This window comes from Oryctolagus cuniculus, chromosome 17, assembly GCF_964237555.1.
Source record: "Oryctolagus cuniculus chromosome 17, mOryCun1.1, whole genome shotgun sequence".
Classification (NCBI taxonomy): Eukaryota; Metazoa; Chordata; class Mammalia; order Lagomorpha; family Leporidae; genus Oryctolagus; species Oryctolagus cuniculus.
Window position 1 is genome coordinate 22,079,865 of NC_091448.1, and position 27,297 is coordinate 22,107,161.

Below are 27,297 nucleotides of genomic sequence, written 5' to 3' on the forward strand. Positions count from 1 at the left end.
TTGTTAAACACAATTAAGCGTATCTTATTGTTACATTGCTTTCCTGCCATAATAATAAGTTATTTAAGTAGCTTTATTCATTATCTCTAATAAATTTCTAATCTTGTGTCTTGTGCCTATATACTAAATATATAGATTAAATGAGTCTGAATTTGAATAGCTCTTTTTTAAATCGTTTGTTTTAAGTTATTCCCATAGAAGGTTTTTTGAGAAATTGCCAGTAGTTCAATTATAATTTTGCTTAGTTTCAAAATAATCCTTTTGTACTTTATCTTTCCAAATATTTCTAGGACCAAGATGGTTCCCATATCAAAGGCTTGCTGATTAATTTTATCCATCACAACTGGCCTTCGCTTCTGCGACATCGTTTTCTGGAAGAATTTATCACTCCAATTGTAAAGGTATGCTAATTTCTGCGATACCAGAGTGAATATTTTAAGGTCCTTTTCCTCAAACCTGATGTATACATAACCCCAGTGATGTGAGGTGGTATGCAAGGGACTCCACAGAATGCAAAGCCACAGCAATGTGCACTTCCTCACAGGTATCGAGAAACAAGCAAGAAATGGCATTCTATAGCCTTCCCGAATTTGAAGAATGGAAGAGTTCTACTCCAAATCATAAAAAGTGGAAAGTCAAGTATTACAAAGGTTTGTATTGAAACCATATAGAAATTCTCATTTTGTTATATACCATTGTACAATATTTATATGGGTGTTCATTTCGTAGGTTTGGGCACTAGCACATCAAAGGAAGCTAAAGAATACTTTGCAGATATGAAGAGACATCGTATCCAGTTCAAATATTCTGGTCCTGAAGATGATGCTGCAATCAGCCTGGTGAGTCTGAGTTGTAATTTTTATATATATATATATATATATATATATATATATATATATATATATATATAAATGAGTTGTAATATATATATATTATATACACTTATATATATATTCTAATTTTAGAAAGCACTGCTGTAACTATTCAATCAACATGTAAGTTTTTATGTGAGTGTTTTGTAAAATAGAATATTTCTAGTAAGTATATTCCATAGAAGGACCCAGTTTATTTTAGATAACAGGATTTTTGTTCTTGGTTGGTTGTTTTTATGAGAGAAAGATTTTAGAACCTGTTAGTGCCACTGACATATTTTTCCTTTTCTAATTTGTAGGCCTTTAGCAAAAAGCAAATAGATGATCGAAAAGAATGGTTAACTCATTTCATGGAGGATAGAAGACAACGAAAGTTACTTGGCCTTCCTGAGGTAACAATTTTAAATATATTCCACGAAATGCACTATTTGATAGAGCTTTTAGGATTGATACTATAGCAAATTACACTTACTGAATACTTATTTCAGTAAAAATTTAATATAATAACTATATAAATTTTCTTATTTCAACTGCTGGGTGAATGTATGAGGCCTGAAAGAAATTACAAAGGTGATGCATTCTTTTTCTAATTGTGCAACAATTAAATTCGTTTTTAATTTTTAAAACATAAATACTTCCACATAATTTATATTTTATATTTTATTTCTGTGTCTTATTAAGACCAGTGATTTTTTTTTTAAACTAAATCATGTAATACTTACCCTCTTTGATCCCTCAGGATTACTTATATGGGCAAACCACCACATATCTGACATACAATGACTTCATAAACAAAGAACTTATCCTCTTCTCAAATTCTGATAATGAGAGATCTATCCCGTCAATGGTAGATGGTGAGTTCCAATTTGTTGGTATAATTTTATTGTAAAGTAGAAATCAGTACCCAGAAATGGCTAACTATTTGCCCGTCTTCATTTTACAGGTTTGAAACCAGGGCAGAGAAAGGTTTTGTTTACTTGTTTCAAACGGAATGACAAGCGAGAAGTGAAGGTTGCCCAGTTAGCTGGGTCAGTGGCAGAAATGTCTTCTTACCATCATGGTGAGGTAAACAGACAATCCATATTTCCAAAAAGCATTACAGCAGAAATCTGCAAAATCATTCTCCAAACATGTTTGGCAGAAATGTAAGATGGTATATCCATAATAGAGAACAATTTGGTAAAATCTATCAAGCTATAAAATGTGCTTGCCTTTGATCTAACCATTGTATTTCTATAGAAATAATATTCCTACAAGGATATTCATAAATATGCAAGGTGTTCAAAGATATTTAATGATGCATATTATAACTTGGTTAGGTGAAAATTTGACATCCAAAATATTCATTGACTGGCAAATTATTATATTAAAATGTGACATATGCAGGCATGGAATCTATGATATAACTTAAGTAAAAATGTATGCACTAACACTGAAGAGGGGCCGGCACCATAGCTCTCCTGGTTAATCCTCCGCCTGTGGCGCTAGCATCCCATATGGGCGCCGGGTTCTAGTCCTGGTTGCTCTTCTTCCAGTCCAGCTCTCTGCTATGGCCCGGGAGGGCAGTGGAGGATGGCCCAAGTGCTTGGGCCCTGCACCCACATGGGAGACCAGGAGGAAGCACCTGGCTCCTGGCTTTGGATTGGCGTTTGGAGGGTGAATCAACGGAAGGAAGACCTTTCTCTCTGTCTCTCTCTCTCACTGTCTAACTCTGTCAAATAAATTAAAAAACAAACAAACAAACAAACACTGAAGAATCACCATGGTATGTCAGATAGGAAAATAGAGGCAGAATTCTTTCTTTCTTTTTTTTTTTTTTTTTTTTTTTAAATATTTATTTATTTGAAAGAGTTCAGAGTTACAGAGAGAGGTGGAGCCAGAGAGAAAGAGAGGTCTTCTTTCTGCTGGTTCACTCCCAATGGCCGCAACGGCCAGAGCTGAGCTGATCAGGAGCCAGGAGTTTCCTCGGGGTCTCCCACGAGGGTGCAGGGGCCCAAGCACTTGGGCCATCTTCTACTGCTTTCCCAGGCCATAGCAGAGAGGATCAGAAGTAGAGCAACCAGGACTCGAACCAGCACCCATATGGGATGCCAGTGCTGCAAGCCAGGGGTTTAACCTGCTGCACCACAGCACTGCCTCCCCACTTTTTTAAGAAAAAAATATTTACTTACTCATTTGAAAGAAAGAGTTACACAGAGAGAGAGATCATCCATTCTGTAATTCACTCCCCAAACGGCCACAATGGCCCAGGCTAAGCCAGGCTGAAGCCAGAATCCTGAAACTCATCTGGGTCTCCCACATGGGTGCAGGGGCCCAAGTATTTGCACCATCTTCTGCTGCTTTCCCAGGTGCATTAGTAGGGAGCTGGATTGGAAGTGCAGCAGCCTGGATAGGAACTGATAGCTATATAGGATGCTGTCATCACAGTCAGCAGCTTAACCTGCTGTACCACAATGCCAGCCCCCAAGGCCGAAGAATTCTTACAGCAAAGTGTCTAGCAGGTTTAACGCCAAATTGTTAATTTTCTTTGTCCCTAGAAATTGGAAAGGGCAACTTTATATACATCTGAATCTTATGACTACATTTCCCTTTATTCTTTTTTTGTATTTTGTTATTGAATTGCTTTTTTGCATTTATTATATGAAACAATTTTAGAAAATTAGGCTTCCTTTAATTTTCTGGAAATATAATGATTATCTTGTTGCTTTAAATCAAAATGTAGTGAAGACTCAGTAAATATTCACCCAATAAACATTTGTTGAGTGTCTACTTTACACAGCATACAACAGGATAACTATGTTCTCTACCTCCAAAGTAGAATCACAGTTTAGCCAGATGGCCAACACACACTTATAATTGTAGGATAAAATGATACATGCTAGAATAGAAATGAGCACTATTTTAACACAAAAGTGGAAATTTTCAGTTTGCTAAGAAACTTTTATAAAGGGAGAGGAACTTCAAAATTAAGAGAACTTAATAGATAGAAATTGTTGAAGGCAAGAGCCCTGAACTTATGAGGTCAGACAAGATTGGTGCGTTCAGAGTAGTATGGCCATAGACAGAGCCCTGAACTTGGAACCAAAAGTCTTGAATTTAGGTACTACTTCTGCCATCTGTTTATCTGGGAAACATCTAAACTTCATAAAACCTTACAGAATTATAGTGGAACTTAGTTATAATAATGGATGTATGTTATTAAGAGCCTACAAGTGATATTAATGAATCTTTTTCTCCCTAGATGTCGCTAATGATGACCATTATCAATTTGGCTCAGAATTTTGTGGGTAGCAATAACCTGAACCTCTTACAGCCCATTGGTCAGTTTGGTACCAGGCTACATGGTGGCAAGGATTCTGCTAGTCCTCGATACATCTTCACCATGCTTAGGTGGGTATACTTTCAAACTTATAGTAGATTGCTATTTCTAGTTTTGAAGCAATATGAGGCTAAAATACAAAAATTAATTAGAAAATACTGTTATCTAGTGAATAGAGGCTAGGGACGCTATTATAAATATTTTATAATACACAGGATAGCCTCACAAAGAGTTCTCCAGCTGGAGCAGGTGTTGTGCTGTAGCAGTTAAGTCACTACCTGGGACATTCACATCCCATGTCAGAGTACCTAGAGTCAAGTCCCACCTCTCCTTCCAATCCAGCTTCCTGCTAATGTACACCCTGGGCGGCAGCAGGTGATGGCTCAAGTATGTGGGTCACTGCACCATATGGAAGACATGGATGAATTCCTGTCTCCTGGCTTGGCCTGGCCCAGCTGTGCCTGTTGTGGCAATTTGAAAAATGAAATAGATGGAAGTTCTCCCTCTATCTCTGTCTCTGTCGCTCCACCTTTCCAATAAACAAAAATAAAGAATTATCCAGCCCAAAATGTCAATATTACAAGGGTCATAAAACTCTGGTATAGAGTTTGGGTCTGAATCAAAATGACTTTGAAATTTACTTCCTTTATAAGTCTGTGGAAAGTATAGTATGAATAGGTAGTTTTTAGCTCTCATTCAACATTTTGGTGGCATTCAACATAGTTATTAATCACTCCCATCTTTCTTAAAACTCTTCTTTATTTGGTCTCTATGACAATAGATAATTCTTCTCTTCCTTATTAGTCTTCCTTACTGGGTCTGTTTTATCTTACCAACCTCTAGATATTGCCCTGCCCTAAGGCTCCGTCATCAGATCTCTTCACTGTCTATACTCACTTCTCAAATGATCGCCCATCCAGTCTCATATATTCAAATCTGTGTCCTGAACTATAAACTATTGTATTTGTAACTTTGATTCTTTCTCCCAACACTTGCATCCAATTTATCAGCAAACTCCATAGTATCTGCATTGAAATGTGTAATTTAACCTGTCAGTCTTTCTTACAGCAAATTATTTTTTTAAAAAAACAAGCCACTATAGTTCAGAGCCTTTCAGCTGTTCACAGCAAAATCTAAAGATTATTTAGCTAATTAGACCTGAGCTCTGTGCCCCAATTCCCCATATGTATTTTTTTTATCCTATAGTTGATCTTTTTTTTAAATATGCTTTTAAAAATTTTATTTATTGGGGCTGATGCTGTGGCGGAGTGGATTAAAGCACTGGCCTGAAGCGCCGGCATCCCATATGGGTGCCAATTCTAGTTCCAGCTTCTCCTCTTCAGATCTAGCCCTCTGCTATGGCCTGGGAAACCAGTAGAAGATGGCCCAGTCCTTGGGCCCCTGCCACCCGTGTGGAAGACCTGGAGGAGGTTCCTGGCTCCTGGCTTCAGATTGGCGCAGTTCTGGCCGCTGTGGCCCTCTGGGGAATGAGCCAGCAGATGGAAGATCTCTCTATCTCTACCTCTCTCTGTAACTCTTTCAAATAAATAAAATAAATATTAAAAATATAGATTTTATTTATATGAAAGGCAGAGTTACAGAGAAAGAGGTCTTCCATCTGTTGGTTCATTCCCCAAATGGCCACAGTGATGATGGCTGGGCCAGGCCAAGCAAAGCCAAGAGCCAGGAACTTCATCCAAATCTCCCATATGGGTCACAGGAGCCCATGCTCTTGGCCATCTTCCTCTGTTTTCTCAGACACATTAGCAAGGAACTGGATTGGAAGTAGAGCAACCTGCAACTCATATGGGATGGTGGCATAGCAGGCAGCAGCTTAACCCGCTACGCTACACGGACCCCTCCCCATATCTTCTGATCCTTTCTCATACCATCTCTATTTCAACGATACTAGCCTCTGCCTGTCCTCAAACATGCGCCACACATGCCTTCTTCAAGGCCTTTTACTTAACTGTCTCTGCCTACAGCACCTTCCCCAGATATCCACCTGGCTCAGCTCACTTTCAGTTTCTTCTCTATGTTCAAATGGTATCCTTTCAAAAAGAGTTTACCTTCCCTGAGTACTCCTTTAATCATACTTTCTACTTCAGTTTTTTCCCTTGGCAGTTCCACACCACCTGACAAAATGTGTGTTCATTTTCTCTCTCCCTATACTAGAATGTGAGCTCCTTGCGAGCTGAGACTTTGAGTCCCAATACTTGGCATATAGAAAGTACTCAGTAAATCCTGTTAAATGAATATTAGTCAGCAAGCAGAGCCAAGGTAATTTTCATAAATAAGTATGAGATAACGTGTCCTTTCCATGAAAGTGTCACAGTCAGTGTCTTTTTTTTTTTTTTTTTTTTTTGACAGAGTTAGACAGAGAGAGAGAGAGAGAGACAGAGAGAAAGCTCTTCCTTCATAGCCAGTGTCTTGTAATATAACAGTCTTTGTTTTCTTTAGCCCTTTGGCTCGGCTATTATTTCCACCAAAAGATGATCACACATTAAGATTCTTATATGATGACAACCAACGAGTTGAGCCTGAATGGTACATTCCTATTATACCCATGGTGCTGATAAATGGTGCTGAAGGAATTGGTACTGGGTGGTCCTGCAAAATCCCCAACTTTGATGTTCGTGAAATTGTGAATAACATCAGACGTTTGATGGATGGAGAAGAACCATTGCCAATGGTAAGTATTCTGTGTTGTAAGGAGCCTTAGTTTTCCTCGGGCTTCAATTGTGTAGACTATCTGATTAAAGAGGAGACAGAATTTACTTCATACCTTACACTTTTATTGTTCACTGTGATTTCTGTCTTTGATATCATATTTAGAAAACATGTTATTTTTTAAAATGCCATTTTAGCTTCCAAGTTACAAGAACTTCAAGGGTACTATTGAAGAGCTGGCTCCAAATCAGTATGTTATTAATGGTGAAGTAGCTATTCTTAATTCCACAACCATTGAAATCTCGGAGCTTCCCGTCAGAACGTGGACCCAGGTGAGTAATGATTTGGATTTTGGTTTTAGTTTTGAGAACAGGAGAAACACTTTTTGTCCTGTTACTGTTGAGTATTCAGGAGCCTATGTTTTAGAAACTTACAGTAGGCTTAATTCTTTCTTTAGACATATAAAGAACAAGTTCTAGAACCCATGTTGAATGGCACCGAGAAGACACCCCCTCTCATAACAGACTACAGGGAATACCACACAGATACCACTGTGAAGTTTGTTGTGAAGATGACTGAAGAAAAACTGGCAGAGGCAGAAAGAGTTGGGTTACACAAAGTCTTCAAACTCCAAACCAGTCTCACCTGCAACTCTATGGTATGTCTTGTGAGAGAGATATATGGTTCAATTTATACTGAAGACTAATGTCAATTTTAAAAGGATATCTTAGGCTACTTCTATATAGTTTATCCAGTTTATTCTTGGCTTTTCCTTTTTCAGGTGCTTTTTGACCATGTAGGCTGTTTAAAGAAATATGACACAGTCTTGGATATTCTAAAAGACTTCTTTGAACTCCGGCTTAAATATTATGGCTTAAGAAAAGAGTGGCTTCTAGGAATGCTTGGTGCTGAATCTGCTAAACTGAACAATCAGGCTCGTTTTATCCTAGAGAAAATAGATGGCAAAATAATCATTGGTATGTTTTTGGAACAATGACTGCCTCTACTAAAACTGTGGTTATGCTAACTTTCTTTAAATATTTTTGGTGAAAGTAACATTGATAAAGGGAGGGCAAAATCCATTTGGTTCACCTGGTTACTTATACAAGCATTTCTTTTAAATACCTGAATAGGCATTTACAGTTTCAAAGAACAAGCTTTTCCTAGATTAAGCATCTTGCAAAATCAAAACTTAGTTGACATTTAGACAGGAAGAGAATAAGGAGCTAGTTTATCTTGTGTAAATTGGATGATCAAAAGAAGAGATAATGTCTATAGAAAAAAGAAATCAGGAAGGAACTTACAAATGGCTTACATTATAAGTATATTATGTAACCAAAACTATTAAGAGTCAAGTCTTGAGGTTAGTTTTGTTTGTTTAAAGAAAGTCTAGGCTGGTGCCACGGCTCACTAGGCTAATCCTCCGCCCTGCGGCGCCGGCACACCGGCTTCTAGTCCCGGTCGGGGCACCAGATTCTGTCCCAGTTGCCCCTCTTCCAGGCCAGCTCTCTGCTGTGGCCCGGGAGTGCAGTGGAGGTTGGCCCAGGTATTTGGGCCCTGCACCCCATGGGAGACCAGAAGCACCTGGCTCCTGCCTTCGGATCAGTGTGGTGCGCCTGCCGCAGTGCACCGGCTGCAGTGGCCATTGGAGGGTGAACCAATGGCAAAGGAAGACCTTTCTTTTCTCTCTGTCTCTCTCTCTCTCTCCCTGTCCACTCTGCCTGTCAAAAAAAAAAAAAAAAAAGAAAGAAAGAAAGAAAGAAAGAAAGAAAGAAAGAAAGGAAGGAAGGAAGGAAGGAAATGAAAGTCTAGGGGAGGGCTTGCCTTTTTTTTTTTTTTTTTTTTTTTTTTGACAGGCAGAGTTAAGACAGTGAGAGAGACAGACAAAGGTCTTCCTTCCGTTGATTCACCCCCCAGATGGCTGCTACGGCCAGCGCGCTGCGCCAATCCGAAACCAGGAGCCAGGTGCTTCCTCCTGGTCTCCCATGAGGGTGCAGGGCCCAAGGACTTGGGCCATCCTCCACTGCCTTCCCGGGCCATAGCAGAGAGCTGGACTGGAAGAGGAGCAACCGGTGGAGGATTAGCCAAGTGAGTGCGGCGCCGGCCGGGGAGGGCATTTGACTCTGTAGTGAAGACACCACTTGGGACACTCACATCCCACACTGGAGTACCTGGGTTCAAGTCCTAGCTCCAGCTCTCCATTCCAGCTTCCTGCTGATGTTCACCCTGGGAAGCAGTTGGTGATGGCTCAAGTACTCAGGTGTCTGCTGCCCACATGGGAGATCTAGAATGAGTTTCTTGGCTCCTGGCTTCAGTGTGGCCCAGCCCTGGCTGTTGTGGACATTTAGGAAGGGAACCACTTCATTTCTGCGTCTCTGCCTTTCAAATAAATGCAAGCAAATTTTAAAAATTTTAAGGCCTTAAAAATTTAGAAACAACAAAGTCAGGGTTTAAGTGACCAGGAAGAAAACAGTCTCAACAAGCAAGTCTCAAAATATACTAACACAAGTGACTGATCATCAAAGGCTAATTTTATGATGGTAAATAAAAATATTTAATAGTTATATGTTCATTTTCATGTATAATTAAAGAAATCACACTGGCATTATAGCCCTCTTATTTCACAGATGTTATTGCTTAAGGCATGGCTAAAGTGAGTAATACTGAATATGATTTGAAGAAAAAAGTTTATACTCAGTGACTGGAATTCAGGAAATACTAGCAACTGTCCAGTCTTCCTGATAAGTGAATATTAGAGGGCCTAAAGTTGTAATCTATGTCAAATTAACTAACAAAAGGTGGTACTCCAAAACTCATACTCTAGCTGGTAACTCCCAGTATACCTTCAAGTGTAATAAATAGACTACAGAAGACATTGAAAGAGAAGTATTACAGAAAAAAGGAGCAAATACATCCTGGAGAACCATGGTTAAGAGAAATCAGCATTTGGTTGGGTGGTACTAAAACTTGCCTGGTCAAGTTTTAAAATAAAAACCAAAGGGTATAATTGAGATAGAGTCTTATCAGAAATAGAGGTTTTGTTCTCTTCTGATCTTACAAGTTATTAGAACTTGACCTCATGTGATTTGACTGCCCCCTTGTGGTAATTTCCATTTGTCAATGAATTAGGAAGACTTGTCTATTATATCAGGATATGCAAATATATACAAGACAATATAGCTTAATTTCCAGTTTTACTCTTTTGGCTTAGTGTAGTAAAAAAAATTTTTTTAAGATTTACGTATTTGAGATGCAGAGTTACAGACAGAGAGGTCTTCCATCTGCTGGTTCACTCCCCAAATGGCCACAACAGCTAGAGCTGAGCTGATCTGATCTGATCAGAAGCCAGGAGCCAAGAGCTTCATTTGGGTCTTCCACGTAGGTGGCAGGGACCCAAGCACTTGGGCCATCTTCTACTGCTTTCCCAGGCCATTAGCAGGGAGCTGGATCTGAAGTAGAGCAGCTGGGACTTGAACCGGCACCCATGTGGGATGCCGACACTGCAGGCAGAGATTTAACCTACTATGCCATGGCGCCAGCCAACGTAGTGAAATCTTGTCTGTTTTCTGAAATATTGCTGAAAACCATTATCTTCCGCTGTCATGGAAAAACTTTTTTTTCATTATCTTTGTTTATATTTTAATAGAAAATAAGCCTAAGAAAGAATTAATTAAAGTTCTGATTCAGAGAGGATATGATTCGGATCCTGTGAAGGCCTGGAAAGAAGCCCAGCAAAAGGTACTTTCTTGCTTAGCACTTGGTTTCATATATCATTAAAGACTTTGTATAATGTTTATGTTTTACCTTTCTTATTAAACCTACCTTTTGATTCATACTTTAGGTCCCAGATGAAGAAGAAAATGAAGAGAGTGACACTGAAAAGGAAACTGAAAAAAGTGACTCTGTAACAGATTCTGGGCCAACCTTCAACTACCTGCTTGATATGCCCCTTTGGTATCTAACCAAGGAAAAGAAAGATGAGCTGTGCAGACAAAGAAACGAAAAAGTAAGTTGTTGATAGGACATGGATGTTGCATATTACTTAATTTTGCTCTAATATTAAGACTAAAGCTTGTGTGCTGCATGAAAATCTATTTTTGTACATATATATTAACTCAGTTTCCTGATTATTTATAAAGGAGCAAGAGCTGGAAACATTAAAGAGAAAGGGCCCATCAGATTTGTGGAAAGAAGACCTGGCTGCTTTTATTGAAGAACTGGAGGTATGTGGTTTATAATGCCCATGTTAAAATGTTTATTAATGAAATCATGTAGTCTAATAATATACTCCCTTAACAAGAAGTTACACAGTTAGCAATAGAAAGAATATAAAGGATATAAGGACACATTATAAATAATATATAAGAGAACAAATTATTAAATAAAGTCAATGTGCTGGGAACCCGGTTTTTAGACAGAGAGAGGAAAGGACGGAGTTGGTTTTTGATAAAGGGAAGGATCTGCTGCAGCTAAGAAGAGCAAGACAGCAGGAACGTGGGGACAAGCTGCGGCCTCCTGGTCAGCGTGAGGACAAGGCCAGCTCGTCTTCTGGGCTCACCAGGTAGACAGCCTCATAAGATCCTTTGCTACAGTTTTATAAACTTAATGCACATGTTTATGCATAAGCTTTAGTGTAAATAACCAAATCATTGTAGTCAGTGGACTGGATAAGTGCATATTACTGATATCACATCCTTTCTTATATTTGCATTTACAGATACATGTATATGTTCTATCCTTAACTCAGTTTCCCCCTTTTACCCTCAGAAAGGTTGAGTGGCAGAATCAGGAAAATAATCCAATCTGTCCCTACACTTTTCAAAGTGACCATTAATCATATCTTTACTACTGTGGTATGGGTTTTTTGGTATAGAGAGAGTTACCCTGTTCTCTGGTTCATTCCCCAAATGCCTACAAGGGCTAGGGTTGGGCCAGGCTGGAGCCAAGAACTGGAAGCACAGCCCAGCTCTCCCACACAGGTGGCAGGGATCCAACTAGCTGAGCCATCAGCAGGCCTTTCTGCACTAGCAGCAAGCTGCAGTCAGGAACCAAACCTAGGCATGCGTGGTGTGGGGCGTGGGCTCTTTACCACCGGGCTGAATGCCTGCTTCTTATCTCCACTGTGCTTGATGTTATTCTTAGTTGTTAAACAGATTACCACAAATTTATCTTAAGATATAACAAATTGAGGCCGGCGCCGTGGCTCTGTAGGTTAATCCTCCGCCTAGCGGCGCCAGCACCCCAGGTTCTAGTCCTGGTCGGGGCACCGGATTCTGTCCCGGTTGCCCCTCTTCCAGGCCAGCTCTCTGCTGTGGCCCAGGAGTGCAGTGGAGGATGGCCCAGGTGCTTGGGCCCTGCACCCCATGGGAGACCAGGAGAAGCACCTGGCTCCTGCCTTCAGATCAGCGCGGTGTGCCGGCCGCAGCAGCCGTTGGAAGGTGAACCAACAGCAAAGGAAGACCTTTCTCTCTGTCTCTCTCTCTCTCACTGTCCACTCTGCCTGTCAAAAAAAAAAAAAAAAAAAAAAAAAAAGATACAACAAATTGAAATCAGTATAACCTGATACCTTTTAGATAATTGTGATGTCTTAGCTTATAATCTTACTTATATCCCTTTGGTAGGCTGTTGAAGCCAAGGAAAAACAAGATGAGCAAGTAGGACTTCCTGGGAAAGGGGGGAAAGCAAAAGGGAAAAAAACACAAATGGCTGAAGTTTTGCCTTCTCCACGGGGAAAAAGAGTCATTCCTCGAGTGACCACGGAGATGAAGGCAGAAGCAGAAAAGAAAATCAAAAGGAAAATTAAGGTAAACTCTTGAATGTTAAATATAAACTAAGTATATTTTTGCTTAAAGTTGAACAAATTATATTATTAAATTTCTAACCCCCATCGTTTAGAATTTACTATACATCTAAACCATAACTTTCCTTTCTTATTGTGCCTGGTTGTTGTTTATAAGAACCAACTCTGTGTGTGTGTGTGTGTGTGTGTGTGTGTTTAATTTGTTTATTTATTTATTTATTTGAGAGTCAGAGTTACACAGAGAGAAAAGGAGAGGCAGAGAGAGAGAGGTCTTCCATCCGCAGGTTCACTCCCCAGTTGGCTTCAACGGCTGGAGCTTCGTCGATCCGAAGCCAGGAGCCAGGATCTTCTTCCAGGTCTCCCACATGGGTGCAGGGGCCCAAGCACTTGGGCCATCTTCTATTGCTTTCCCAGGCCATCGCAGAGAGCTGGATCAGAAGTGGAGCAGCTGGACTCAAACCGGCACCCATATGGAATGCCAGCACTGCAGTGGTGGCTTTACCCAATACACCACAGCACTGGCCCCCCAACTGTTTTTGTTTCTTTTTTTTTTTTTTTTAAAGATTGATTTGTTTATTTGAAAGGCAAAGTTACAGAGAGAAAGAGAGAGAGATTCCATCGGTTGGTTCACTCCCCAGATGGCCATAAGTCAGGAGCCTGGAACTCCATCCAGGTCTCCCACATGTGGTAGGGAATGAATACTTGGGCCATCTTCCACTGCCTTCCCAGGCACGTTACCTAGGAACTGGATTGGAAGCAGTTCACATGGCATACCAGCGTCCCAAGTAAGCAGTTTAACTCCTTGCACCACAACACTGGTCCCCTGTATTTTATTTTTAATTTATTTGAAAGATAAGGAGAGACAGAGACAGAGATCTTCCATCCATTGGTTCACTCCCCAAATGCCCACAATGGCTGGGGCCAAGCCAGAAGCTGGGAGTCCAAAACTCAAGTCTCCCACATGGGTGGACAGGAACCCAACTACTTGAGCCATCACTTGCTACCTCCCAAGGTACACATTAATTAGCAGGAAGCTGGATCAAAAGTGGAGGAGCTAGGACTCAAACCAGGCACTCCCAATATGCAATCAAGGTGTCCCAAGCAGCATCTTAAACAAAACACTGCCCCATGATTGCTTTTATTTTCATGTTTAAGAATCATGAAAAACTCACACCTATACATTTATTCAGAGCTTTTAACCAAAACCCAAGGTAAACAATAGCCTTTGGTCAAATAAAGGAGCTCCAAAAACTAGAAAATGGAATTTAAAATATTGCAAATCAGGGGCCAGTACTGTGGCATAGCAGGTAAAGCCACTGCCTGAAGTGCTGGCATCCCATATGGATGCCAGTTTGAGTCCCAGCTGCTCTACTTCCGATCCAGCTTCCTGCTATGGCCTGGGAAAGCAGTAGAAGATGGCCCAAGTCTTTGGGCCCCTGCACCCTCGTGGGAGACACAGAAGAAGCTCCTAGCTCCTGGGTTCAGATCGGCACAGCTCCAGCCGTTATGGCCATTTGGGGAGTGAACCAGCAGATGGCAAAGCTCTCTCTCTCTCTCTGCCTCTGCCTCTCTGTAACTCTGCCTTTCAAAAAATAAAAATAAAGTCTTTTAAAAAAATATTGCAAAATTTCCATGGACCTATGTGAAGCTCCTCTGCAAATATATATATATATGTATTTGATATATAGTATTCTAAATAATAAGGTGACAGAACTTAACTGGTTTTTACTATCTTAGAGTGAAAATACTGAAGGAAGCCCTAAGGAAGATGGTACAGAACTAGAAGACTTAAAACAAAGATTAGAGAAGAAACAGAAAAGAGAACCAGGTATAATAAATAACATTTAGGGAAAATGGTATAAAGTTAAGATTAAATTGTGTTTGTTGTCTAGTAAATGCACATAAATGTTCAAAATGCTTTTGTTGAGTTGAATTACTAACTTGAAGGAAAGCTATGTCTGACGTATACTTGAATTTTCCTTATATATTGACCTTTGGATTTGATTCATATTAGAAGAGATCATTTTGGAATGAAATAGTTTAACATTGTAATTTGAATTCCTTAGTTGGGAATCTAAGAAAACAATGATATGCCACTTACTGGCCAATTTCAAGATTCTAGTATATAAATCTTTGAGAAGAAAGATTCACATACCAATTTCACCCATTTTAGGTGTACCACTCACTTTTTTTTAGCAGAGCCAAAGAATTTCATAACAACTTATTACCCTAAAAAGAAGCACTGTATCCATTAACAGTACTCATTATTTCCCAAAACACCCTCTCCCACTAAGCAACCATTAAAAAAAAATCTGACTCTAGATATACCTATTCTGGATGTTTTCTAGAAACAAAATCAGATGATACGTGGTCTTTTGTGACTGACTTCACTCAGTTGACAAGTTTACAAGGGTCATCCATGTGTTAACATATATCAGTTTTTTTGTTTAGTTTTGTTTTTTAAGGTACAGAGAGAGAGCTCCCGTTCATTAGTTGACTCCATCACTACCCAGGGCTGCTGTTAGGAGCTGAGAACTCCGTCTCAGTCTCCCACTAGGTGACAAGAAGTACCTGTCTGCACTATCGCCACTACCTCCCTGGGTCCACAGTGGCCTAAAGCCTACCATTCTTTCTTTTTTGATTGCCAAATAGTATCTGGCAACATTTGGGACTAGAGGTATTTCATATTCCAGAGTTTTTCATATTTTGGAATATTTGCAGGTTTTTTTGCTTAAGTATCTATTATCTGAAATGCTCCAAAACCTAATTTTTTTAGGTTTTTCCTACCCTTTTTTGACCAATATTTTACTTTTTTTATTAGAAGTGTGTGTGTGTGTTTGTGTTTTAAAGATTTATTTATTTGTTGGAAAGGCAGACTTACAGAGAGGCAGAAGTAGAGAGAGAGAGGTCTGAGAGACAGTAGGAGAATTAGACAGATAAATACTACCCAAATGCCTGCAAGGGCCAGGACCAAAGCCGGGAGCCAGAAATTCAAAGGCCTCCCATGTGCCTGGCAGAGTTTACGTGAACCATCACCATTGCCTCTCAGGCTATACTGACTGGCAAGAAGCTAGAGTTAGGAGTTGCAGCCAGGATTAGAACCCACATATTCTGTTACAGTATGTGGGCATCTTAACTGCTTGGCTAAAGAAACACCTAGTCCTAGAAACCTGAAATTTTTGAGTGTGTTCAGAAACCTTCAGATTCTCAAGCATTTTAAATTTCAATTTTTTAAAAAAGATTTATTTATTTGAAAGGGTATCAGAAAGAGGCAGAGACAGAAAGATCTTCCATCTGTTATTTGTTGGTTCACTTCCCAAATAGCTATGGCTGAGCCAAGCCAAAGCCAAGATCCAAGGACTCCATCCAGGTCTCCCATGAGGGTACAGGGGTCCAAATATGGACCATCCTCCACTGCTTTCCCAGGCATGTTAGCAGGAAGCTGGATCAGAAGCAGAACAGCCGGGACCCCAACATGGGATTCAGCACTGGAGGTTGCAGCTTAATCCACTGTGCCATGATGCTGGTCCCTAAATTTCAAATTTGCAGATTAGAGGTCATCAACATTAATTACTTATCTGTCCATCAGTTAATGGGTATTTGGGTTGCTTCCACTTTTCTGGCTACTGCGAGTAATGATACTTTGAATATTCATATACAGGTATATGTGTGGATTTCTGTTTTCTTTGGGTAGATACTTAGAATTTTTGAATTACATGATTATTCTGTTTGGACTTTTGAGGAACTGTTGGATGGACTGTTTCCCAGAGCAGCTGTGCCATTTCACATTCCCCCAGCAGTATCTGACTTTCCAGTTCCTTCCTGTCCTCACCAGCACTTGTGGTCATCTTTCTCTTTGATCTTAGTCATTCTAGTGGGTGGAAAGTATGGTTTGGATTTGCATTCCCATAATTGCTGATGATTTTGAAAATGTTTATTTGCTTATCTTTTTGCGGAAATATTTACTCAGATCCTTTAATTGGGTTATTTGTCTTGTTTTTCTTGTTGAGTTGTAAGAGCTACATTCTAGATACCAGGTATGATTTGGAAATATTTTTTTGTTAAAGTCCAATTTGCCTGTTTTTTGTTGTTGTTGTTGCTCATGCTTTTGGTGTCATAATCTTTTGCTCCTGTGTTTTCTTAAGGTATGTGATCCACTTTGAATTAGTTTTTTTATATGATATAAGGGATTCACATTTATTCTTTTGCATGTAGATATCCATCTAAGATAGTACCACATAAAAAGATTTCTTTATCCATTGAATTATCTTCACCTTTGTCAAAAGTGAACAGGCCGGCGCTGCGGCTCACTAGGCTAATCCTCCGCCTAGCGGCGCTGGCATACCGGGTTCTAGTCCCAGTCAGGGCGCCGGATTCTGTCTCGGTTGCCCCTCTTCCAGGCCAGCTCTCTGCTGCGGCCCAGGAGTGCAGTGGAGGATGGCCCAGGTGCTTGGGTCCTGCACCCCATGGGAGACCAGGAGAAGTACCTGGCTCCTGCCTTTGGATCAGCACGGTGCGCCAGCCACGGCGGCCATTGAAAGGTGAACCAATGGCAAAGGAAGGAAGACCTTTCTCTCTGTCTCTCTCTCTCTCTCACTGTTCACTCTGCCTGTTTAAAAAAAAAAAAAAAAAGTGAACTTAACTACAAATGTGAAGATTTATTTAGACTCTCAATTCTATTCCATGGATTTATCTGTATATCTATCCTTGAGTATCTGCTTTTGATAGAATTAGCTATCAAACATATGCTAGATCTATGGACAAAAGCAATATAAAAAACAGATGGAAACATCTTAATATGTTTAAAAAGTAATAAAAGTATTTTGTGGGTACCATTTTCTACAACATTATATACTGGCCTTATAACAGCACACATTTAATTTTAGACCTAGCTGGTATTTAGTATAAATGATCAATGAGTAAAGTACTTTGAGCATTCATTTCCAATCAATGTATCACATAGTGATGAGGCACAAGAAATACAAGAGCATGATATTTACCAACAGGTTTATCAAGAAAGAAAGTTAGGGGCAGGCCCTGTGGTGCAACAGGTTTAACACCCACACATCACATATTGGAATGCCTGGTTCAAGCCCCAGCTACTCTGCACTATCAATACAGCTTCCTGCTAATGCAGCTGGAGGCAGTAGATGGTGGCCCAAGTACTTGGGTTCCTCTGCCCACATGGGAGACCTGGATGGACTTCCTGGCTATTGACTTCAGCCTGGCCTAGCCCTAGCTGTTGAGCAGGTATTTGGCATGTAAAACAGGGGATACAAGAGTTTTTCTCTCTCTATTATTCTGCCTTTCAAATAAACAAATCTTAAAGAAAGTTAAGCAGTATATACTTATATGCATGGAATTCAAACTTTTGTACCAAAATAAGTTTATCTTTCCCACAAATTTTGAAGTTCCTCATACTAGCCATTGTAGGGATTTAGAGAAAGGTTGAGATCACTATGGACCCATGTACATTACAAAGCCTTTATGAAAGAGATAAAACTTGAGTTAGAGTCTTGAAGATTGATCAGGACTTAAGTATTCCAGATTGGAAGAAGGAAAATGAGCACATAATATACACAGGGAAAAAAAACAGTAGGAAATGAATAAACACCAGACTGTTGCAGGGAAACAACTAAAAAGACTATATTCAACTGGGAAACATGACACAGATGTATTGAAGGAAAATTCCCTTCTGAGACCATGAAGAAGACTGTATCAGGCCAGTAAGACTGCCCTTGTTATCTCTGTGGGCCAAGATGAGGGAAATAAAAAGCAAAGGATGAGTGTAAGATGTTTGGGGAACAGAATGACCATGACTTAGTAACTTGAAACTTCATACTCAGTTTAAAGGCCCATCAAGGTCTGGTCCTAGGCATTCTTTTCCCTTTGCAGTATCTCCCTTGCTTTGACTTTAGCAATAGCCTCCCACTGGTTCTATATTCTTGACTCTGCATAGTCTCCAAACTACAACCTGAGAAAACTGTTAAAAATGCAAACCTGGTCGGTCATATTGGTTCTCCGTTTAACACAAAATCCTCCACCACCACTCTCCCCCGATTTCTGCTTTCTAGTTGTGGACTTTCAGTTTTCTCAGTGCACTGTTTCCCCGGAGGGTCTCTGTACAAGTTATCTCTTCCTCCCTTCAGCTAGTCAACTCCTACCTAACATTCAGATCTCAAACATCTTTCTTAAAGAAGCCTCGTCCACATAAGCACATTGTTTATGAGATTAAACGAAAAGCTTTTCATTTCACAAGAACAGGGACTGTGTCAGTTTCTGTTCACCATTGTATTACCACTGCTCAATAATTATTTGAAGGATCAATGGGTGTTGTATGGAGAAGTGAGTCAAAGAATATATAAAGGTGATTAATTTCTATCTTCCCTCTAGGTACCAAGACAAAGAAGCAAACTACACTGCCATTTAAACCAATAAAAAAAGCAAAGAAGAGAAACCCCTGGTCTGATTCAGAATCAGATATGAGCAGTAACGAAAGCAATTTTGATGTCCCTCCAAGAGAAATAGAGCCACGGAGAGCAGCAAGTAAGGAAAACTGAAGAGCATTGCTGGTGTGCTGTGAGATTTGAATGGCCAGTATATGTCAGGGCGCTTAATCCCAGAAGTTACTATGCCGTAAAGTTCTGAAGAACTGAAGCATTTTTTTAGGAGACTACAATGAAGTTAAATATTCAGGATATCTTATCAATCTGTGAACTAAGTGTTTCTTTTATTGTATATTTTTAACAGCAAAAACCAAATTCACAGTGGATTTGGATTCAGATGATGATTTCTCAGATTTTGATGAAAAAACTCAAGACGACGATTTTGTCCCATCATATGCTAGTCCACCTCAGACCAAAACTTCCCCAAAGTAAGTATCTGATCTAATGTGGATTTCATCATTGTTTTCAACAGTCCATGACAAGTTTTTGTAGTTTGACACATTTAGAAATGGTTGTCAGGATGTTATTTTTTTTATTGTAGACCCACTAAGAAAGAACTGAAGCCACAGAAAAGTGCCATGTCAGGTATGTATTTAAATGAAAATAGTGAGACTTCTGCTTACTGAGACAGAATTAGAGACAGAGACAGAGATCTTCCATTGGCTGGCTTACTCTCCAGATGGCCGCAACAGTCAGGACTGGGCCAGGCTGAAGCCAGGGGCCAGGAGCTTCTTCTAGGCCTCCCATGTGGGTGCAGGGGTCCAATTACTTGGGCCATCTTCTGTTGCTTTTCCCAGGCCATAAGCACAGAGAGAGCTGGATCAGAAGTGAAGTAGCTAGGAAGCAAACTGGCACCCATATGGGATGCTAGCATTGCAGGTGGTGGCTTTACCCAATCTGCCACAACACCAGCCCCTACATTTGATTTCTTATTAGCCATTATATTGAGATTATTCATTACATCTAGTTTTGTGTGTGAGTAAGTTTCCATGTTTTCTAGGATAAAAGTAATCATAGTGGGGTGGGTTTTTGTGGCACAGCAGGTTAAGCTGTTTGGGAAACGCACATCCCATGTCAGAGTGCTGATTCTGAAGGTATAGGGCATAGGGGCCAGCGCTAGAGATGGGAAAAATGAAATCTGTTCTTACTGATGAAGTACTCAGAAATTAGAACAAAGTTGTAGAAGTACTGTTTTAAATATGCTAGAAAAGTCATACAGAATCAGTTTCATACAGGAATTCATGGCAGGGACAAAGCATTCAATGATTTTTCTTGTGTTGCTCATGCGTACTGTTTTCCATTTGAAGTAGCAGACCTTGAAGTTGATGATGCTAAGGATGAGGCACCACTTTCTTCAAGCCCTCCTGCTGCTGATTTCCCAGGTGAAACTGAAACTGTAAACCCAGTTACTAAAAAGAATGTGACCGTGAAGAAGACAGCAGCGAAAAGTAAGTCTAAATCTTCAACATGAGTTAATAGTGAGATTAACCACGGCTCTCACAGTCAGTCTCAGGTTTTCATCCTCAAAACTGAGACTGATGTTAAACCTGAACCTTTTCCAAACAGGAGCAATTTCTTTTAGCTCTTTATAATCAAAATTACAGTCAAAAAAGCCGGCGCCGTGGCTCAATAGGCTAATCCTCCACCTTGCGGCGCCGGCACACCGGGTTCTAGTCCCGGTTGGGGCGCCGGATTCTGTCCCGGTTGCCCCTCTTCCAGGCCAGCTCTCTGCTATGGCCAGGGAGTGCAGTGGAGGATGGCCCAGGTGCTTGGGCCCTGCACCCCATGGGAGACCAGGAAAAGCACCTGGCTCCTGGCTCCTGCCAGGATCAGCGCGGTGCGCCGGCTGCAGCGGCGGCCATTGGAGGGTGAACCAACGGCAAAGGAAGACCTTTCTCTCTCTGTCTCTCTCTCTCACTGTCCACTCTGCCTGTCAAAAAAAAAAAAAAAAAATTACAGTCAAAAGGTTTAAAATCAGCATGTTTCTCAGAATGCCAGGTATTATCCAATTCATTTCTGACAGGGTTAGAATTTATACGCTGTTGCAAATGTTAAGTTTATTTTTTAAAAATTGAATGCTTAATACTACTTTGATTTTCTTTTTTTTTTTTTTTTTTTAAGATTTTATTTATTTTATTTGAGAGGTAGAGTTACAGACAGTGAGAGGGAGAGATAGAGAGATCTTCCTTCCGTTGATTCACTCCCCAAATGGCCACAACAGCTAGAGCTGTGCCAATCCGAAGCCAGGAGCCAGGCGCTTCTTCCCGGTCCCCCACATGGGTGCAGGGGCCCCATCATTTGGGCCGTCTTCTACTGCTTTCCCAGACCATGGAAGAGAGCTGGATCGGAAGTGGAGCAGCCAGGACTCAAACAGGCGCCTATGTGGGATGCCTGCACTGCAGGCGGAGGATTAACCTACTGCACCACTGGACCGGCCCCTCTGTTTTGATTTTGTAATGTATCTTCAGCAGTATTGTCTTTTCATATATTAAATGTGCACAGTCATTAGGTTGCTGAAGAAAGTTCATAATGAGAAAAATTCAGCTAAGACTCACACTGATCCAATGCCTTGTTGACCTACAGGTCAGTCTTCCACCTCCACTACTGGTGCCAAAAAAAGGGCTGCACCAAAAGGAACCAAAAAGAATCCAGCCTTGAATTCTGATGTCTCTCAAAAGCCTGAACCTGCCAAAACGAAGACTCAGCGCAAAAGGAAGCCGTCAACTTCTGACGATTCTGATTCTAATTTTGAGAAAATTGTTTCCAAAGCAGTCACAAGCAAGGTGAGTCCTAGTTATTCCTTGTGCTGTGCACATTTTAAAACACATGAACTAACCTCTTGCTCTTAATTTGGTATAGTGATTTTGTTTTGTTTTGTTTTTGAGAGACAGAGAGCCCTCATCCTAAGTTCACTCCCCAAATGCCCACAATGGCTGGGGCTGCCCTGGGGCCAAAGTCCAGGTGGCAGGAACCCAATTACTTGAGCCATCACCACTGACTCCCAGGGTCTGTATTAGTGAGAAGCCAGAGTCAGAAACCAGGGCAGGGAATCAAAACCAGGCCCTTCAGGGTGGGACACAGCTGTCTCACCCACTGTGCTAGATGCAAGCTGTAATTTGGTGTATTTTTAAGGAAATAAATTTAAATTTCACAATCCATTAGTTTTTACTATGTGTAGTTGTAATAAAGTTAAATATACCACGTATTTCGTCAGTGGGAGGATTGGTAGCCTTTGATTTATTTCTTACTAGTTAGTAGAAGATGGAAAACTCCTTGAATTATAATCTGCTGCTCTATTTTTTACAGTGAAATTATGCTGTCAGGTTTGCAGTGTACACATTGCTTGAGCTTTTCTTTTTCAGAAATCCAAAGGGGAGAATGATGACTTCCTTCTCGACTTAGACTCAAGTGTGGCTCCTCGGGCAAAATCCAGCAGGGCAAAGAAACCTATAAAGTACCTTGAAGAGTCAGATGAAGATGATCTGTTTTAAAATGGGAGGTGATTATTTTAAATAATGGTCTTGTCAAGCCCAAGACTGCTTTTAAAGTTACCGAAGCTCTGAATTCCCTCCCCAGGTGCTTTAGCTTCTTATAATACTGTCCAGATAGTGACTGTCTCATGGACATTATTTTCTTCTGTACTTTATCAATGTTTGAGTTCGTTTTCTTTTGTCTTTAAAGTCTCATTTTAAGTTCTGGACTCTAGAGTTAGTTATGTGATCACTTGAGCATAAAGTAATTTATTAACCATTCACTAAGCTAAAACTGGAGCATTCTCACTAAAGTGTCACCTGCCTGTCCTGTTTTCAGCAACTGTGAGATACACTGTGATTATTTGTTTTATCTTAGCTTTAGAAGTAATTTTCCATCAAATAGAACTTTATGGTACCCAGATGCTGTTCAGCCTTTTTAAGTGCTGAATTTTTGTTCAGATGATGAAAAACTGCTCATATTCTTTGTATCTTTTGAATATCATCAGAGGTTAAAGAGAAACATCGTAGTCATGTCTGTATAACTTCAACACAGTCAATAGGATGAAGAAAACCAGGCCAGTTGTATGACTGCCTCAGCTCCTGACTTGTCCCCTTTGGCTGCCTCTGAAAGAACACATTTCTAGGGCGCACTGCATTCCAGAGGAGTACGGCAACAAAGACCTCGTGTATTACACTGACGCTGTGCTCAGAGGAGCGCGCTACATCCATGAGGAAGGAAATCGCCACGTGTCAACGTGTAAGCCTTTCAGACCTTTTTGCACTGTTTCATGTGTGTGACTTGTGTGATGTTATCCATGTTTTTGTAAATATTTACTATGTTTTCCTATTTAGCTTAATTTCAGCAATTTTGTACTTTAATAAATTTTAGCTCTAAACATCACATTGCCCTTTTTTTATTTCAAACACACACTATACCCTTTTTCTTTTTTATATATATAGATTTTATTTATTTACTTGAAAGGCACAGTTATAGAGAAACAGAGGTGCAGAGAGACAGAAAGAAAGGTATTTCATCCACTGATTCACTCCCCAATTGCCTCAACGACCGGAGCTGTGCCAATCCAAAGCCAGGAGCTTCTTTCAGGTCTCCCACACAGGTGCAGGGGCCCAAGGACTTGGGCCATCTTCTACTGCTATCCCAGGCCACAGAAGAGAGCTGGATTGGAAGTGGAGCAGCTGGGATTCAAATTGGCGCCCATATGGGATGCTGGCATTGTGGGCGGCGGCTTCACCTGCTACACCACAGTGCCAGCCCCTACCCTTTTTCTTATTCTAAAATATAGCCCTCAAGTTTTTTTTGTTTCATTTTTTTTCTTTTTGTTTTTGCTTTTGTTTTTTGTTTTTTGTTTTTGACAGGCAGAGTGGACAGTGAGAGAGACAGAGAGAAAGGTCTTCCTTTTTTTCCATTGGTTCACCCCCACAATGGCCTCTGCGGCCTGCGCACCGCGCTGATCCGAAGGCAGGAGCCAGGTGCTTCTCCTGGTCTCCCATGGGGTGCAGGGCCCAAGGACCTGGGCCATCTTCCACTGCCCTCCCGGGCCACAGCAGAGAGCTGGACTGGAAGAGGAGCAACCAGGACAGAATCCGGCGCTGCGACCGGGACTAGAACCCGGTGTGCCGGCGCTGCAAGCAGAGGATTAGCCTACAGAGCCACGGCACCGGCCAAAAGTTTTATTTATTTGAAAGGAAGAGAGAGAGAGAGAGGTCTTCCATCCCTTAGTTCACTCCCCAGATGGCTGCAGCTGCTGAAGCTATACCAGTCTGGAGCCAGGAGCTTCTTCTGGGTCTCCCACGTGGGTTCAGGGGCCCAAGCACTTGGGCCATCTTCTACTGCTTTCCCAGGCCATTGCAGAGAGCTGGATTGGAGGTGGAGTTGCCGGGACTTGAACCGGCACCCATATGGGATGCCAGCACTACAGGCTGTGGCTTCACCTGCTATACCACAGCACTGGCCCTCTCAGGATTTTATACATAGGTATTAAGTTCTTAATCTCCTCCACACTCAATCAGTTAGTAAAATAGTTTTAAATATGGATGTATCTTTTTTAAAAGATTCCCTAGTTAGCAAGTATTTTGATAATCTCATCAGCTCCTTGATGGTATCGGTAAGTTCTAGTGGAGAACTGTAGCAGGTCAAGCCTCTGCTCGCAGCACCAGCATCCTAATACTGGAGCGCCAGTTCAAGTCCCAGCTGCTGCAATTCCAATTCAGCTTCTGGCTAATGTGCCTGGGAAGGCAGCAGATGATGGCCCAGGTGGGAGACCCAGATGGAATTCCTGGCTCCTGGCTTCCACCCAGCCCAACTATGGTGGATGGAAGATCTCTTTTCAAATAAGTAAATAAATCCAGAAAAAGCTAAGAAAGGGGGCCGGCGTTTTCACGGAACAGTGAAGCCAGTCCAGCTCACTGCTAAAGGTCTGGGAAAAGCAGCAGAAGATGGCTCAAGTGTTTGGGCCCCAGCCACCAGTGTGGGAGACCTGGATGAAGCTCCTGGCTCTTGGCTTTGACCTGGCCCAGCCCTGGCCATTATGGCCATCTGGGGAGTGAACCAGCGGATGGAAGATCTCTTGTGTTTCCCTTTCTCTGTAACTCTTGGCTTTCAAATAAATACATAATATTTTAAAATAATTTTTCCTCTATCTTTGATTAGTGAAAAATTTTTTTAAAAGTTGGGTTGAGGGGCAGGTGTTACGGTGCAGCAGTTAAGCCTCCATCTGCAGTGCCAACATCCCATATGGGCACCAGTTTGAGTCCCAGCTACTCAGCTTCCGGTCCAGCTCCCTACTAATGCGCCTGGGAAAGCAGTGGAGAATGGCCCCATGTCCTTGGACCCCTAAACCCACAAGGGAGACTTGGAAAAACCTCTTGACTTTGGCCTGGCCCAGCCTCAACCATTACAGCTATTTGGGGAGTGACCCAGCAGATGGAATATCTCTGTCTCTCCTCTCTCTAACTCTACCTTTCAAATAAATAAATCTTAAAAAAAAGTTGGTGGGGTACTAGGTTAAGTCACCGCCTGCAGTGCCAGCACCCCATATGGACACTGGTTCAAGTCCCGACTGCTCCACTTCCAATCTAGCTCCCTCCTAATGTGCCTGGGACAGCAGCAGAGGATGACCGGTGTGCTCGGGCCCCTGCATCCATGTGGGAGGTCCAGAAGGAGTTCCAGGCTCCTGGCTTTGGCCTGGCACAGCCCTGGCCATTGGGATCATTTGGGGAGTGAACCAGAGGATGGAAGATCTATTTGCCTCTTTTTTCTCTGTAACTCTGCTTTTCAAATAAAATAAATCTTTAAAAAAAAAAAAAAAAAAGTTGCATTGTGAGGCCAGTTAAGTTGCTGCTTGTGACGCCAGCATCCCATATTGGAGCACCGGTTTGGGTCCCAGCTGCTCCACTTCTGATCCAGCTTCCTGCTGACGTGCCTGGAAGGCAGCAGGGGATGGCCCAAGTGTTGTGCCCCTGTACCCACGCAGGAAACCAAGATGGAGGTCCTGACCCCTCTCTTCAGCCTGGCCATTTCAGCCATTTGGGGAGTAAACCAGCAGATGGAAAATCTCTCCCCCCAACCCAGTACCCCAAATAATAAATCTTTTTTTTAAAAGTTCACGGGAAGGGGCTGGTGCTGTGGCATAGCCAGTAAAGCTGCTACCTGCTCTGCCAGTATCCCACGTGGGTGCCGGTTCAAGTCCTGGCTGTTCCACTTCCGATCCGGCTCTCTGCTGTGGCCTGGGAAAGCAGTAGAAGATGGCCCAAGTGCTTGGGCCCCTGCATCCACGTGGGAGGCCAGAAGAAGCTCCTGGATTCAGATTGGTGCAGCTTTGGCCATTGCAGACATCTGGGGAGTGAACCAGCGGATGGAAAACCTTTCTCTCTCTCTCTCTCTTTCTCTCTCTCTCTCTGCCTCTCTCTAACTCTGCCTTTCAAATAAATAAATATTTAAAAAAGCAAATCCTTGTCAGGGGCTGCCACCATGATGTAGTGCGTTAAACCTCCGCCTGCAGTGCTGGCATCCCATATGGGCGCCGGTTCTAGTCCCAGCTGCTCCACTTCCCATCCAGCTCCCTGCTAATGTGCCTTGGAGGGCAGCAGAGGCCCCTGCACCCACGTGGAAGACCTGGAAGAAGCTCCTGGCTTTGGCCTGGCTAAGTACTGGCTGTTGCAGCCATTTGGGGAGTGAGCCAGCAGTGGAAGATCTCTCTCTAGCTCTGCATTTCAGATGAATAAATCTTAAAAAAAAAAAAAAAAAAAAAAAGAAAGAAAGAAAGAAAAAACCTCTTTCAGACTTTACAAACTCAAATTGATAAGAGCAAGCCAAATGATTATTTCATAAATGCAATAGGATGACCAGTGTGGAGGTGGGGGGGGAGGGAGAAGGGGAGGGCAGGGGAGAACTCTGAAAGGTGCAGATGGTTACTCCCTAAATGTCTGCAACAACAGCCGGCGCCATGGTGCCATGGTGCTGGCATCCCATATGGGCGCCGGTTCTGTCCCGGTTGCTCCTCTTCCAGTCCAGCTCTCTGCTGTGGCCCGGGAGTGCAGTGGAAGATGGCCCAGGTCCTTGGGCCCTACACCCACATGGGAGACCAGGAGGAAACACCTGGCTTCTGGCTTCGGATAGGCACAGTGCCAGCCTTAGCAGCCATTTGGGGAGTGAATCAACGGAAGGAAGACCTTTCTCTCTGTCTCTCACTGTCTT

At 41.7% G+C, this 27,297-nt stretch overlaps 1 protein-coding gene across 5 annotated transcripts in view; it reads left to right on the forward strand.

Moving 5' to 3' along the window:
* TOP2A (DNA topoisomerase II alpha) overlaps nucleotides 1–23,481 on the forward strand; it is a 33,978-nt gene extending 10,497 nt beyond the window's left edge. For 3 of the 5 annotated variants that reach the window (XM_051825664.2, XM_051825666.2, XM_051825662.2), the window contains exons 14-35: nucleotides 291–401; nucleotides 545–650; nucleotides 730–839; nucleotides 1,172–1,264; nucleotides 1,612–1,726; nucleotides 1,816–1,937; nucleotides 4,114–4,262; nucleotides 6,652–6,883; nucleotides 7,059–7,193; nucleotides 7,319–7,519; nucleotides 7,643–7,838; nucleotides 10,508–10,599; nucleotides 10,703–10,867; nucleotides 11,001–11,084; nucleotides 12,483–12,665; nucleotides 14,399–14,489; nucleotides 19,055–19,207; nucleotides 19,412–19,535; nucleotides 19,649–19,692; nucleotides 20,415–20,555; nucleotides 21,691–21,890; nucleotides 22,470–23,481. In XM_051825664.2, the coding sequence (XP_051681624.1) occupies nucleotides 291–401; nucleotides 545–650; nucleotides 730–839; nucleotides 1,172–1,264; nucleotides 1,612–1,726; nucleotides 1,816–1,937; nucleotides 4,114–4,262; nucleotides 6,652–6,883; nucleotides 7,059–7,193; nucleotides 7,319–7,519; nucleotides 7,643–7,838; nucleotides 10,508–10,599; nucleotides 10,703–10,867; nucleotides 11,001–11,084; nucleotides 12,483–12,665; nucleotides 14,399–14,489; nucleotides 19,055–19,207; nucleotides 19,412–19,535; nucleotides 19,649–19,692; nucleotides 20,415–20,555; nucleotides 21,691–21,890; nucleotides 22,470–22,598 (2,976 nt within the window). In that variant the 3' untranslated portion in view covers nucleotides 22,599–23,481. The remainder of the gene's footprint in view (nucleotides 1–290; nucleotides 402–544; nucleotides 651–729; nucleotides 840–1,171; nucleotides 1,265–1,611; nucleotides 1,727–1,815; nucleotides 1,938–4,113; nucleotides 4,263–6,651; nucleotides 6,884–7,058; nucleotides 7,194–7,318; nucleotides 7,520–7,642; nucleotides 7,839–10,507; nucleotides 10,600–10,702; nucleotides 10,868–11,000; nucleotides 11,085–12,482; nucleotides 12,666–14,398; nucleotides 14,490–19,054; nucleotides 19,208–19,411; nucleotides 19,536–19,648; nucleotides 19,693–20,414; nucleotides 20,556–21,690; nucleotides 21,891–22,469) is intronic. The other 2 variants (XM_051825665.2, XM_051825663.2) reach the window with 1 other exon arrangement.
* The last annotated feature ends 3,816 nt before the right edge of the window (nucleotides 23,482–27,297 follow it).